We start from the raw sequence: 16,647 nt of genomic DNA on the forward strand, positions 1-16,647 counted from the left end.
TCTTACTATTTTTGGGAATCGTACGAAAATTTCCATTTGTTTTAGTTCATATTGAACTTATGTGTACGGTCATTGAACTTTATACTCACGTTTAGTTCATAAAATTTTTGAGACATACTTAGAAAAAGTATGATTTCATTAAGCTTTGGAAAATTTCGATAAAAATAATAAAATTTAACTACAAGCAAGTAATTTTTTTCCAATAAAAATAAGTTAAATTTAGCGTTAGTTTAACTACGGAAATTTTTTTCTGTGTACTTACACTGAAAAAACAGTGTACCCACCAGAAAGAAAAATTTTGGTTAATTGTAGAAAATTTTGAATATTTTTAGAAAATTTTAAATAAACAGTATTACAAACTCTGGCATCACACCGATATCACAAAAATAAGTAAATATTTTTCGAGCACTTCAAGAAAATTTATTAGACATAATTAATTTTTTCACTTGTTAAAGAAAATTTTGTACTTTAAAGGAAAAAATTGGGTGATTTTTAGACACCATATACTTATACAACGTACCAAATTTTAACCGGATCTGATGAATTTTGCTCCTCCAAGAGGCTCTGGAGGTCAAATCTGGGGATCGGTTTATATGGGGGCTATATATAATTATGGACCGATATGGACCAATTTTTGCATGGTTCTTAGAGATCATATACTTCACCCACGTACCAAATTTTAACCGGATCTGATTAAATTTGCTTCTCTAAGAGGCATCGCAAGCCAAATCTTTGGGGTCGGTTTATATGGGAGCTATATATAATTATGGACCGATATGGACCAATTTTTGCATGGTTATTTGAGACCATATACTTACACCACGTACCAAATTTCAACCAAATCGGATGAAATTTGCTTCTCTAAGTAGCTCCGAAAACCAAATTTTGGGGGTCGGTTTATATAGGGACTATATATAATTTTGGACCGATATGGACCAATTTATGCATGGTTGTTAGAGACCTAATACTTACACCACATACCAAATTTCAACCGGATCGGAGGAAATTTGCTTCTCTACGAGGCTCCGCAAGCCAAATCTTTGGGGTCGGTTTATATGGGAGCTATATATAGTTATGGACCGATATGGACCAATTTTTGCATGATTGTTAGATACCATATACTTACACCACATACCAAATTTCAACCGGATCGGATAAATTTTTCTCCTCCAAAAGGCTTTGAAGTCAAATCTGGCAACAGGTTTATATAGGGGCTATATATAATTGTGGACCGATATGAATCAATTTTTGCATGGTTATTTGAGACCATATAACATACTTACACCCCGTACCAAATTTCAAATGGATCGGATGAAATTTGCTTCTCTAAGAGGCTCCGCAAGCCAAGTCGGTTTATATGGGGGCTATACGTAAAAGTGGTCCGACATGGCTCATTTGCAATACCACCCGACCTACATCAATAACAACTACTTGTGCCACGTTTCAAGTCAATAGCTTATTTCGTTCGGATGTTAGCGTAATTTCAAGACGGACGGACGTAGCTAGATCGACTCAGAATTTCACCACGAAACAGAATTGTATGGGGTCTTAGAGCAATATTTCGATGTGTTACAAACGGAATGACAAAGTTAATATACCACCCATCCTATGGTGAAGGGTATAAAAAATTATTGAATCAATTAAATTTTTAATTGAATATTTTTGAAAATTCAATTAAAATTTTAATTGGAAACATTTTGTTGACTAATATTTTTTCTCTGTGTAGAAAAAAATGTTTCAACCAAAATAATAGTAAATATAATTTTCGATTTTTCAAAGAAATATTAAATAAGCACTCAATATTTTGTCTTTGTTTTACTCAAAACTAATTCCATCTCGAATTCAAATCGACGGTAACCGACTGTTTTAATTAAAAATCGAATCCAATCTGTAAATAATATCAACATTTGTAAGATATGGATAATAATGACAGTAACAATACTAGCAGCACAATAAATACTAAATCACAAAATTAGCCCTTAGGTTAGGTTGGGTGGCAGCCCGATGTATCAGGCTCACTTAGACTATTCAGTCCATTGTGATACCACATTGGTGAACTTCTCTCTTATCACTGAGTGCTGCCCGATTCCATGTTAAGCCCTTAATACCTACTTCTTCCATTTTGCTAAAATAAAAACGTGTGTTCGCTATTTAAATGTTGCGATATGAACGATCAAAAAGTGACATCAATAATTGCTGGTGTAATGGAATATTTCTCGACTCTTCCCATGGGCCGATATGGTATGCATGAATGGCTATTAGACTATAATGATGTCTAAGACATTAAATCTAGGATATGATCAGATCTAATTCCATAGTAATTAGATAAGATTAGATTTTACCATTTTCGGATCTCATATCTAATCGTATTAAATTAGATCTCTCAATTTTTACCCGGATTGACCCAAACATATGGTAGTCGGATAATGTAATGTCAGGACTATATGGTGAATCCATCAAATCTTCCCAGCCAAGCCCTATCGGTTTTTTTCCCAGACATCAATGATGAGTGTGGTCTAGCATTGAACTCGAAGCCCTGTTTATACCCTGCGCCACACTGTGGAACAGGCTATTATAAGTTAGTGCATATGTTTGCAACACCCAGAAGGAGACGAGATAGACACATGGTGTCTTTGGCAAAAATGCTCAGCGTGGGCTCCTGAGTCGATATAGCCATGTCCGTCTGTCCGTCTGTTCGTGAACCCACTTTTGTAATCAAAGTCTAGGTCGCAGTTTTAGTCCAATCGACTTCAAATTTGGCACAAGAATAGATACCTATTGATTTTGGAAAAAATCGGTTCAGATTTAGATATAACTCCCATATATATCTTTCGCCCGATATGGACTAATACGGTCCCAGAAGCCAGAGTTTTACCCCAATTTGGTTGAAATTTTGCACTAGGAGTTCAATTAGTAGTGTAGTCTAGTGTGCCAAATTTTATTGAAATCGGTTCAGATTTAGATATAGCTCCCATATATAGCTTTCGCCCGATTTACACTCATATGACCACAGAGGCCAATTTTTTGCTCCGATTTAGTTGAAATTTTGCACAGGGAGTAGAATTAGCATTGTAGCTATGTGTGCCAAATTTGGTTGAAATCGGTTCAGATTTAGATATAGCTCCCATATATAGCTTTCGCCCGATTTACACTCATATGACCACAGAGGCCAATTTTTAACTCCGATTTAGTTGAAATTTTGCACAGGGAGTAGAATTAGCATTGTAGCTATGCGTGCCAAATTTGGTTGAAATCGGTTCAGATTTATATATAGCTCCCATATATATGTTTTTCTGATTTCGACAAAAATGATCAAAATACCAACATTTCCCTTGTAAAACCGCCACTGCTTAGTCGAAAAACTGTAAAAATGACTCTAATTTTCCTAAACTTCTATTACATATATATTGAGCGATAAATCATAAATACATTTTTGCGAAGTTTCCTTAAAATTGCTTCAGATTTAAATTTTTCCCAAATTTTTTTACTAACATTGTGTTCCACCTTAGGGCTTTAGCCGACTTAAATTTTGAGTCTATCGGTTTTGTAGAAGTGTATCAAATTCTGTCCAGATCGAGTGATATTTAAATGTATGTATTTGGGACAAACATTTATATATAGCCCCCAACATATTTGACGGATGTGATATGATGGTATCGAAAATTTAGATGTACAAAGTGGTGCAGGGTATAATATAGTCGGCCCTGCCCGACTTTAGACTTTCCTTACTTGTTTTTAATTAGTTCTGGCATTTTTTTTTTTTTTTGATTGCATTTTATTTGAAATTAAAAAAAATATAAAAATTATGAAATATTGATTTGGAAATCTTCCATTTATTATTACAAATCACACGATAGAATAAAATCTTTGAGACCATTGTTAGTATTCATTAACTTTTTTCATCTTATAAATTAGATTTTAAGAATGGCTTCAAATGACTATAGAATACATCTGGTACTGGTTTCTTATTCAAGGGACTCCTTTTGGCCTCTTCAAATATACGCTCATATACATTGCCATCATAGGAACCCAAAGTTGAAAAAAGATTTCTATCATGATGATCGAAACCATCACAAATAACCACAGCATCAGGACGTATGACTTTTAAGGCATTTTCCAGACGAGTTTGGAGCGAACGTGTTTCGGCTTCGGACATCTTAGTTATCTGAAATGTGAAGGAATACAAAATCTCGATTTATCCAGTTTCCTTCTTTCACATAAATGATATTTATGTACTTACTCTAAGTATCTCATGCATATATTTCAAGGCTATTGATACTAAAAATAATTCTAACAAATTTTCCAAAACCTTATTCAAAGCTGCACTTCGTGATTTAGATTGGGCGCCAACAACTTCCTCAATAAAGGTTGCGACAACGAAACAAATACCATGAAGCTATGGAGATAGTGGGAGAACAAGTTGTGATAAATTTTATTTCTATACGAATTTTTACCAAAATTAAAAAAAAAATCTTGTTTCTATAGGCATATATATAGGGACTTCAAAATTAAATTTGTATAGGAAATTTTATGTAAATTTCATTCCTATTGAAAACTTTGTCAAAATTTAATTTCTATAAGAAATTTTGTCAAAACTTTATTTCTATAGGAAATTTTGTCAAAATTTATTTCCAATATGAAATTTTGTAAAAATTTTATTTTTATAGGAAAGCTTGTTAAAATTTCTTTTCAATAGAAATTTTTGTAAAAATTTTATTTCTATAGGAAATTCTGTCAAAATTTTACTTCTATAGGAAATTCTGTCAAAATTTTATTTCTATAGGAAATTCTGCCAAAATTGCATTTTTTAGGAATTAAAAAAAAATTAAAACAAATTTTATTTGTCAAAACTTTATTTCTCTAGGAAATTTTGTCGAAATTTCTTTCCAATATGAAATTTTCTAAAAATTTTATTTTTATAGGAAAGTTTGTTAAATTTTCCTTTCAACAGAAATTTTTGTAAACATTTTATTTCTATAGGAAATTCTGTCAAAATTGTATTTCTATAGGAAATTCTGCCGAAATTGCATTTTTTTGGTAATTTTTTTTTTTAAATTTCATTTCTATAGGTCATTTTGTCACTATTGCATTTCTTTAAGAAATCTTGTAAAAATTTCATATCTTTAGAATGTTTGTCAAAACTTTATTTCTATAGGAAAATTTCTCAAATTTTATTTCTATAGAAAATTCTGCCAAAATTTCTTTTTTTAGGATTCTTTTTTTTAAATTTCATTTCTATAGGACATTTTGTCACTATTGCATTTTTTAGGAAATCTTGTAAAAATTTAATATCTATAGAAAGTTTGTCAAAACTTTATTTCTATAGGAAAATTTCTCAAAATTTTATTTCTATAGGAAATTCTGCCAAAATTGCATTTTTTTGGTAATTTTTTTTTTAAATTTCATTTCTATAGGACATTTTGTCACTATTGCATTTCTTTAAGAAATCTTGTAAAAATTGCATATCTTTAGAAAGTTTGTCAAAACTTTATTTCTATAGGAAAATTTCTCAAAATTGCATTTCTATAGGAAAATTTCTCAAAATTGCATTTCTATAGGAAAATTTCTCAAAATTGCATTTCTTTAGGAAAATTTGTCAAAATTTTATTTTTATAGGAGATTTTGTCAAAATTCTATTTTTATACGAACTTTTTTCAAAATTTAATTTCTCTAGGAAATTTAGCAAAATTTCATTTCTATAGGAAATTTTTTAAAAATTGTAAAAATTTCATATCTATAGAAAGTTTGTCAAAACTTTATTTCTATAGGAAAATTTCTCAAAATTGCATTTCTATAGGAAATTTTCTCAACATTTCATTTCAATGGGAAATTTTCTCAACATTTCATTTCAATGAGTAATTTTCTCAAAATTGCATTTCTATAGGAAAATTTTTCAAAATTTTATTTTTATAGGAGATTCTGTCAAAATTTTATTTTTATAAGAACTTTTATCAAAATTTCATTTCTCTAGGAAATTTGACAAAATTTCATTTCTATAGGTTTTTTTTTAAATTTTATTTCTATAGGAAATTTTTTTCAAAATTTCATTTCTATTTGTCAAAATTTCTTTTCTATAGGAAATTTTGTCAAAAGTTTATTTCTATAGGAAATTATGTCAAAATTTATTTCTTTAGGAAATTTTGTCAAAATTTCATTTCTATAAGAAAATTTGACAAAATTTCAATTCAATAGGAAATTTTGTCAAAATTTCATTTATATAGAACATTTTGTCAAAATTTCATTTTTATAGGAAATTATGTCAAAATTTCATTTATATAGGAAATTGTGTCAAAATTTCGTTTTTATAGGAAATTGTGTACAAATTTCATTTCTTTAGGAAAATTTCTCAAAATTGCATTTCTATAGGAAATTTTCTCAACATTTCATTTCAATGGGTAATTTTCTCAAAATTGCATTTCTATAAGAAAATTTGTCAAAATTTTACTTTTATAGGAGATTCTGTCAAAATTTTATTTTTATAAGAACTTTTTTCAAAATTTCATTTCTCTAGGAAATTTTTGCAAAATTTCATTTCTATAGGAAATTTTTTTTTAAAATTTCATTTCTATAGGAAATTTTGTCAAAATTTCATTTCTATAAGAAATTTTCATGTCGATAAGAAATTTAGTCAAAATTTCATTTCTATAGGAAATTTTGTCAAAATTTCATTTCTGTAGGAAATGGTGTCAAAATTTATTTCTATAGGAAATTGTGTCAAAATCTTATTTCTATGTTCTATAAATTTTGTTAAAGTGTCATTTCTATAGAAAATTTTGTCAAAATTTCATTTACATAGGAAATTTTATCAAAATCTCATTTCTATAGAAAATTTTGTCAAGAATTCATTTCCATAAGAAATTATGTCAAAATTTCGTTTCTATAGGATATTGTGTCAAAATTTATTTTTAGAGGAAATTTTGTCAAAATCGTATTCCTATATTCTATAAATTTGGTCAAAATATCATTTCTCTACGAAGTTTTGTCAAAATTTTATTTTTATAGGAACTTTTTCAAAATCTGACTTCTCTAGGAAATTTTGTCAAAATCTCATTTCTATAGGAATTTTTGTCAAGATTTCATTTCTATAAGAAATTATGTCAAAATTTCGTTTTTATAGGAAATTGTGTACAAATTTCATTTCTATAGGAAATTTTCCCCAAATTTCATATCTACAGAAAATTGTGCCAAAATTTCATTTCAATAGGTTTTATAACAATTTCATTGCTATTTTGTTTTTATAGGAAATTTTGTCAAAATCTCATTTCTATAGAAAATTGTGTCAAAATCTCATTTCTATAGAAAATTGTGTTAAAATTTCATTTCTATAGGAAATTGTGTAAAAATTTAATTTCTATAGGAAATTTTCATGTTTATAAGAAATTTTGTCAACATTTCATTTCTATAGGAAATTTTGTCAAAATCTCATTTCTATACGAAATTTTGTCAAAATCTCATTTCTATAGAAAATTGTGTCAAAATTTCATTTCTATAGGAAATTTTCATGTTTATAAGAAATTTTGTCAACATTTCATTTCTATAGGAAATTTTGTCAAAATCTCATTTCTATAGGAAAAGGTGTTAAAATTAATTTCTATAGGAAATTTTCTCAAAATCTTATTCCTATATTCTATAAATTTTGTCAAAGTGTTATTTCTATATGAAATTTTGTCAAAATTTCATTTCTATAGAAAATTTTGTCAAAATCTCATTTCTATACAAAATTTTATAAAGATTTCATTTCTATAAGAAATGTTGTCAAGATTTTGTTTTTATAGGAACTTTTTCAAAATCTGACTTCACTAGGAAATTTTGTCAAAATCTCATTTCTATAGAAAATTTTGTCAAGATTTCATTTCTATAAGAAATTGTGTCAAAATTTCGTTTCTATAGGAAATTTTCTCAAAATTTCATTTCTACAGAAAATTGTGTCAAAATTTCATTTCAATAGGTTTTATTACAATTTCTTTGCTATTTTGTTTTTATAGGAATGTTTTCAAAAACTCATTTCTCTAGGAAATTTTGTCAAAATCTCATTTCTATAGAAAATTGTATCAAAATTTAATTTTTATAGGAAATTGTGTCAAAATTTCATTTCTATAAGAAATTTTCATGCCGATAAGAAATTTTGTCAAAATTTCATTTCTATAGGAAATGTTGTCAAAATTTCCTTTCTATAGAAAATTGTGTCAAAATTTCATTTCTATAGGAAATTGTGTCAAAATTTCATTTCTATAGGAAATGTTCATGCCTATAAGAAATTTTGTCAACATTTAAGTTCTATAGGAAATTTTGTCAAAATCTCATTTCTATAGGAAATGGTGTTAAAATTTATTTCTATAGGAAATTTTGTCAAAATCTTATTTCTATATTCTATAAATTTTGTCAAAGTGTCATTTCCATAGGAAATTTTGTCAAAATTTCATTTCTATAGAAAATTTTGTCAAAATCTCATTTCTATAGAAAATTTTGTAAAGATTTCATTTCTATAAGAAATTTTGTCAAAATTTCATTTCTATAGGAAATGTTGTCAAAATTTCATTTCTATAGGAAATTTTGTCAAAATCTCATTTCTATAGGAAATTTTGTCAAAATCTCATTTCTATAGGAAATGGTGTCAAAATTTATTTCTATAGGAAATTTTGCCAAAATCTTATTTCTATATTCTATAAATTTTGTCAAAGTGTCATTTCCATAGGAAATTTTGTCAAAATTTCATTTCTATAGAAAATTTTGTCAAAATCTCATTTCTATAGAAAATTTTGTAAAGATTTCATTTCTATAAGAAATCTTGTCAAAATTTCATTTCTATAAGAAATGTTGTCAAAATTTCATTTCTATAGGAAATTTTGTCAAAATCTCATTTCTATAGGAAATTTTGTCAAAATCTCATTTCTATAGGAAATGGTGTCAAAATTTCATTTCTATAGGAAATTTTGTCAAAATCTTATTTCTATATTCTATAAATTTTGTCAAAGTGTCATTTCTATAGGAAATTTTGTCAAAATTTCATTTCCATAGGAAATTTTATCAAATTCTCATTTCTATAGAAAATTTTGTCAAGAATTCATTTCCATAAGAAATTATGTCAAAATTTCGTTTCTATAGGAAATTGTGCCAAAATTTATTTCTAGAGGAAATTTTGTCAAAATCTTATTCTTATATTCTATAAATTTGGTCAAAATCTCATTTCTCTAGGAAGTTTTGTCAGAATTTTATTTTTATAGGAACTTTTTCAAAATCTGACTTCTCTAGGAAATTTTGTCAAAATCTCATTTCTATAGGAATTTTTGTCAAGATTTCATTTCTATAAGAAATTATGTCAAAATTTCGTTTCTATAGGAAATTGGGTCAAAATTTCATTTCTATAGGAAATTTTCTGAAAATTTCATTTCTATAGGAAATTTTGTCAAAATTTCATTTCTATAGGAAATTGTGTCAAAATCTCATTTCTATAGGAAATTTTGTCAAAATTTCATTCCAATAGGAAATATTGTAAAAATGATTTTTCACAATATTATTTCTATAGGAAATTTTTTTCAAAATTGTTATGCCATCTATAGGAAATGTTGCTATGATTTCATTTCCATGAGAAATTGTGTCAATATTTCTTTCAATAAGATATTTTTTTCAAAATGTATTTTCTTTAGGTAATTTTATTTAAGTTTCTTTCCTCTAGGAAATTTTATCAAAATCTCTTTCACATAAAATATTTTGTTAAAACTTTCCTTACTCACAGAAAAAAAAAGTAGCTCGTAATTTATGGCAAATTTTGAACTTCAATTTAGTTAGGCGCATTTCTACCCAGGTACACCAACTTAATGATTTTACTTAACCGTAGAAAATTTCTTTAAAATTGGTAGAAATTTTGTGGACCATAGTAAAAAAATTAACTTACTGACGGTAAAACTGTCTTAAGGGCAAAATCTTGGTCATGATTTTTACTACCATTTCAGAAAACATATCATTAAGTTTTATAAAATTGAGCTGATTGGTATGAGAAAAATTTTGTAATACTAGTAAGTAAAAATTTCGTTACTGGCACAAAAAATTACCAAATCTTTGTAATTGCAAACTATATCGAAGTACACCACTTTAAGTAACATTTTTAACTAATTTTAGAGAGTCGCGTGAACTTCAAAAGTGTTAAAAATAATAATTATTACGAGATTTTCATAAAATTTTGGAAATTTGAACTACACGCACAGAAAAACCATGTTTGGACATGGTTGCCGCATCCATTTAATGCTTATCTAGAGCATGTAATTGCCGCGAAAACCATGTATTTTGTCTTTGTAAAAATAGTTTTCGAGCTGAGAAAAATGTATGGTGGCAATAAGCATTTGAATGGTTCTCAAATAGCGCAAACATGTTCTATCATTTAAATGATAGAATTTGAGACCATTAAATGGTCGGGAAAATCATGTATCTGACCATTCAATTTTTTTACATTTTTACAGGGAAAAAAGTATTTTTATAGGTTAAATATAGACATGTCTAGAACCATTACATGGCCATAAAGACCATTTACATTTTTTTCGTGACCATTTAATTTTTTAACTTGTTTGCAGCGAAAAGAATTTTATAAAAACATTGAGCAGGTACACACGATTTTCATTTTGCGCGTCAGTCGTGTGTTGATTGTTTCTTGGAATGGAGGGAGAATACGGATTTACTGTGTTTTGTGTTAATTTATTTATTCAGAAGTGGCACGTGGTTTTATGTGAACACAAAAAAGGAAAGTGTAATTGAAAAAATGTACCTGTTTTTTGTTCTGCCTTTTGCTATATGGTATCATTTATTTTTATTTGCAGTTACATGATGTCTGCGTTTGTACATTTGATGCGCACGATGTAAATATGGAATAATTACTTATTGTTGAAATTGAAATAAAATAGAGTGTGTAAAAATATATGATGTTTGCTTGAACGGCATTATAAATACAAATAAACAATGAATTAGTTTATAAATAAATAAAAACAAACAAATAAAGTTAATTTTGTGTTTTCTTTTCTCAAGTGGCGTCCTTTTTTCGACGATGAAAAAAGTTTTTTTCATAAAGATCAAAACATTTTAGGTTGTGACCATGTTCTTTTAACTAGGAGAAAAACATTTTTAATGAATACCATAACATTTTAAATCGTGACCATTGTCTTTTCATTCAAACAAAATTCTTTTTATCAATATAATAACATTTTAGATGAGGACAATTACATTTTTCTTAGAACCATGTTCACTGAGCCAACATGGTTGCAGGTTAAAATGTTACATGGTCGCCGCAAAAATAGCTCCTATCATATTATTTTGCTCTTCGAATATGATTGGGACAATCATATTTCTTCTCTGTGTGTAACTGGTTAGAAATGCGCTTAACTAAATTGAAGTTCAAAATTTGCCATAAATTACGAGCTACTTTTTTTCCAGTGCTCTTGGAAATTTTATAAACGTTTCTTTCTTGTAGAAAATGTTCTCTTAATTTCATTACTCGATCAAATTTACTTAAAATTTCTTTCCTCTGGAAAATTTTGTTAAAATTTTCTCTTTTAAATTCTCTTAAAATTTAATGTCCATAGAGTATTTCATTTACCTCAGCAGCTTGAGTCAATTCTATGCCTGTATTGTTAAAAGCTTCGGCTTCCGTTTGACCAGCCTGAACGCGGCTCATTAGATTCTCGGCAGTTATTTTAATTTTGCTGTTAAGGAAGTAATAAATATGGATTTTTTACAAAACGGCGAGAAAAATCCACATAACATACTTAGCTGTAGCCATTTCCAAGAGCATAAGGATATTCTTCCAAGATCCTGTCCACACACCCAAAGACTTGTTTTTATTTACCTCCATTAAATAAGCGACCGAGGGAGGTAATTGTTTTCCAGCCAAAGCAGAACGATAAGATTTCATAAGGAATCTCCCCACTTGGAGTAGGAGTACAGTATTTTCACCTTCGTAGGTGCAAGAAGCACCAACATCCAAATAGATATTGCCCAGGTTCGAAGAACTTAAATAGCCATGACCTCCACAGGCCAAACGTAAAATATCCACCCCTGCCACAGTGGTGGAGGTACACAAAACTTTCAAAATACAAGATAAGCTGTGAATTTCCGGCAAACGTTGGAAGTCTCCTTGTTTTATGTCCTCCGAAGTTTTCTCATAAAGTTGATAGATGCGATTGAAAGCCAATTTATAAGCAATGCTATTGGCAATCTCGGGGAAAAGTTTCTTTTGTTGTGTCACATGGTCAATGATTTTGGGTTCGCGTTCACTGCAAAGTAAAAAATGGATTCACCATCATGGATTAAAGGACCAAAATGTTTCCATACTCACTTGGGATTAATAGGACTTTGACGTCTTACTGCTGAATATCTGGTGGCTATAGTCGCTGCCATTGACAATTGAGTGGCTACATTCCGTACAATGAAACAACGAACATATACCATGGTAAAGTAGGTCAGAACCGATACAGGACTTTGTACAAATGTTCCATCTCGATGAACCTGTGAGTGTCTCATAAGCATATTCAAACGAGGTATACGAACATTCTTCAGACCTAGATAACCATTATTGACTCCAGCAAAACCCATTCTCTTACCGATGTCACCAATATCGACACCAGGCAATGGCATATGAGTCTCCATATCACGCACAGGAACAACAAAAATTGCCAAACCCTTCGAAACATTGTCAATATACAAATTGGCCGGAACTATACAATAATTGGCAGATTGACCCACTAGAAAATGGAAATAGAAATCTAGGTTAAATGACAACCCTCAAAAGGCTGCAAAGATGCAAACTAACATCCTCCTGGCCACCATTTATACGATGTAATTGTTGGTGTATTCAAAATAAATTCATCAGTTTGATGATCAAAATCAGCTCTGGTTTCCAATCCTCTTAAAAATGTACCATGACCAAGTTCGGTTTGAGCATAAGCCGTTGTCATATTGAAATTTTGGCATAGCTTGCCAAATTTTTCAAACTGTTCATCGGTACCTTGTAAACGGATGCACTCAATCACCATACCACAGTGTACGGCCAAGGGGTTGCCAGATGGTATAGCACCACATAATACTGGGGAGCTGCAAAAAAAATACAATGGGAACAGTTCATATGGTATTAATTTTCTGTAGGGATATTCGAAAGATCCACTCAAATTTTTAAAAATTTTGCCGAAATTTCATTTCTATAGACATTTCTATTTGGCGAAATTTCATTTCTATAGGAACTTTTCTCAAAATTTCGTTTTTATAAGAAAATTTCATTACGTTATTGTTGTTTTTTTGGTTTTTTGATCTCAGCTTAAAGCCATGCATTGACTAAACTGCATGGCTTTAAGCTGAGATCAAAAAACCAAAAAAACAACAATAACGATTGAAGAGAAGCCAACAATAACAAACAAAACGAAAAAAAATTTCATTACTATAGAAAATTTTCTAAAAATTTTATTTACATAGGAAATTTTGTCAAATTTCTATTTCTATACGAAATTTTGTCAAAATTTTATTTCTTTACGAAATTTTGTCAAAATTTCATTTCTATACAAAATTTTGTCAAAATTTCATTTCTATAAGAAATTATGTCAAAATTTCGTTTCTATGGGAATTCTTGTAAAAATTTCATTACTATGGGAATTCTTGTAAACATTTTATTTCTATAGGAAATTTTGTCAAAATTTCATTTCTGTAGGAAATTTTGTCAAAATTTGATTTCTTAGGAATTTTTTTCAAAATATCATTTCTATAGAAAATTTTGTCAAAATCTCATTTCTATAGAAAATTTTGTAAAGATTTCATTTCTATAAGAAATTTTGTCAAAATTTCATTTCTATAAGAAATTTTGTCAAAATTTCATTTCTATAGGAAATGTTGTCAAAATTTCATTTCTATAGGAAATTTTGTCAAAATTTCATTTCTGTAGGAAGTTTTTTCAAAATGTAATTTCTATAGGAAATTTTGTCAAAATTTCATTTCTGTAGGAAATTTTTGTCAAAATTCCTATTCTGTATGAAATTTCGTCAAAACTCAATTTCTATACGAAATTTATTCAAAATTTCATTTCTGTCGGAAATTTTGTAAAAATTTTATTTCTATAAAAAATGTTGGCAAAATTCAATTTCTATTGGAAATTTTCTCAAAATTTCATCCCTACTCCAGATCTGTATGGTTGTCTTCATTCGCATTACTTACGGCCATATATCCGCGCCATCTGGTTGACGCTCCACTTTTAGTTCTTGTAACTTCTTTGCCAGTTTTATGAAATCTTTAATTGCCGCATTGTAAATTTCTTCGTGGGATAAATTTTGGAATCTATAAATTTCATCATCGAGATCGTCAAGGATATATGATTCTAACAAAAAAAAAAATATATATAAATAGAACAGGGTCTTGGCAATCAATAATTGATCAATTGAACAATTTATTGATGAAGTTTATACATACAGCTCAACATTCTTTGGTGAAGGTATAAAAATACAAATTTTATTATCTTTGTTTTAAAGCTTTTTCACCACAAAACATTTCTCTTAGCAACATTACCCAAATCTCTTTTGAATTTCAAACTCTCATGACCTCCATGCCACCACAAGGCAAATTCTTCAGCCCTTATTGAGGCATTATCTCTTTCATATTGTAAATCTGGATTAACTCTCTGCGGAATAATACCCATATCGGCGAACAAATCACTTTCTTTGCGAAATCAAAAACGGTCTTTTACGTTGACCTTTTAAACAAGAACTGAACTTTCGATTTCAATGGATTGTTTGTGAGTACTCTGCGAATAATTTGCAAGTTCTATATTTGCCTTATCAAGTTGATAAACTGTTTCAATTGCTACATGGCGAAAAAAATTGTGTTTTTCTGCGAAACAAACACCCAGAGAAGGAATATGAATATGTTATATTTTCATGAGGAACGTGGAATATTTTTTTATATTGCTTGCCGAAATCAGATACATCATTTGCGACATCTCTGGATGCAAACATACATTAATTTAGAAAATTCGTATAAACATATATATGCTTAGAAACGTCAGAGAGAGCGAGGGAGAATAACAAAGAAAACAGATAGAAATTGCGACAGAGATAGATAACAAGAAACTTCAACATAACACAGTGAGAGAATCGAATGAGAGCAAATAGTGCTTGAGAGACATTACAGCATGCATAAATCCCAACCCAAGTGACACAACAAAGGAGGGTTCTCGAGCCTCTTCACCTATCGAAACCTTTCGATATCGTCAGCCATGTCAGATTGCTCGAGGGCATCGAAAACACGTTATAACCGGCAGGAACCAAACGTTGTATATTTAATTATCTGCTCGGGCGCCAGTTGTATGTGAAAATTTGGAAATAGAAAGTCAAGGCTTCGTGGAATGAAACAAGGAAACCCCAAGATGGGGAACATTTGGCAGTTTTTTAAGTTGTCTGCCCACGCCACTACAATATATGATAACCTCCGCAGTAGAAACAAGATCCTAAAATTGCTTACATATATGACAATTGGCCAGAGGGGACGCCTTAGACAATTGACATGCACCGAAAAAAAAGTTTACTATTTTTTATGAAAAATGAACTAACCCATAGTAAGAATGACCATGATTTGGCGCCAAAGATTTTTTTCATCTAGATAAGTTCATGATTTTCTTATAAATTAGTTCATGTATTACATCGTATTTTAGTTCATTATTACTATGATGTGGGAAGAATATAGTTAAACTCATTCAAAATATTCCTGCTATCCGGAAAAATTAACAATTTTTTGGGAAACCTGTATTAAGAAATTGGTTTGAAATAAACTGTTTGTCGGTATAATTTTCAAAAAAGTAGAGAAATTGAGGAATCAAAAGTACAAAAAGCCTGTATACAACTAAGAAATTTTTCGTACAAAACAAGTAAATTTTCTATAACCACCAGTATTTTATTTCAAAGAATTATTATTATATTACACAAAACTATGGCTTATGATATACAATAAAGGAAATATTTTTATTAGTACGTTGGACGCATTTACTTGTCGGTAGTTAGTAATTGCTTCTTCAAAAGAGTAATATTCTATGTTATTAGGACTAAACTAATTAATTTAAATTTCCATGTTTTCTATCCATATGAAAGATATTTGTGGCATAAGTTGCTATATTCAATTGAGTTGTCCAATTTCATCGATTTTGGCTAACTTTTGTTGGGCGGATTTGGCTTATAAGCATCTGAAATTGCACAGTTATACAAAATATAAGAAAAATATTATTAATTAATTAATTCTATCGTTCATATTGATCTCTAACTTACGGTTTTCAAGAGTATTTCCTAGAGTCAATAAGGATATCAGCTTAATTAGTATTAAACAGTAAGAATATTCAAAAAATTACCATTACGAGACCTGTCTACCTGCAAGTGAAAAAAATAATTTTTAATAAATTGAAATTTTGGTTTTATTAAAAACGGACAAAATACCGTTTATAGAAAAACTTACCACATTGAAAAATCCATCCAGTAGGTACATTATTGGAATCATATCCATGGACAAATGGGACGTTATTGAAATTATTCTCAGAATATATTTGAAATAAAAAATATTATAAAATTAGACATAATTTCCACTTGTCAGTATAGCATTTAGTATTTAAGGTGGATATTAAGTTCGAGTTTAGCGGCT

At 29.1% G+C, this 16,647-nt stretch overlaps 1 protein-coding gene across 1 annotated transcript; it reads right to left on the reverse strand.

Annotated features, from left to right (window-relative positions):
- Positions 1–3,800: 3,800 nt before the first annotated feature.
- On the reverse strand, positions 3,801–14,704 carry LOC142238355 (acyl-coenzyme A oxidase 1-like). Its single transcript, XM_075309969.1, has 8 exons — positions 14,533–14,704; positions 14,185–14,344; positions 12,797–13,077; positions 12,323–12,728; positions 11,754–12,260; positions 11,585–11,690; positions 4,241–4,396; positions 3,801–4,165 (listed from the first exon to the last, which is right to left on the reverse strand). Exons 1-8 carry the CDS (start codon positions 14,660–14,662, stop codon positions 3,905–3,907), a joined length of 2,007 nt encoding a protein of 668 aa, XP_075166084.1. The 5' UTR covers positions 14,663–14,704; the 3' UTR covers positions 3,801–3,904.
- Between the last annotated feature and the right edge of the window lie 1,943 nt (positions 14,705–16,647).

The sequence above is a fragment of the Haematobia irritans genome, chromosome 5 (assembly GCF_050003625.1).
Source record: "Haematobia irritans isolate KBUSLIRL chromosome 5, ASM5000362v1, whole genome shotgun sequence".
NCBI lineage: Eukaryota > Metazoa > Arthropoda > Insecta > Diptera > Muscidae > Haematobia > Haematobia irritans.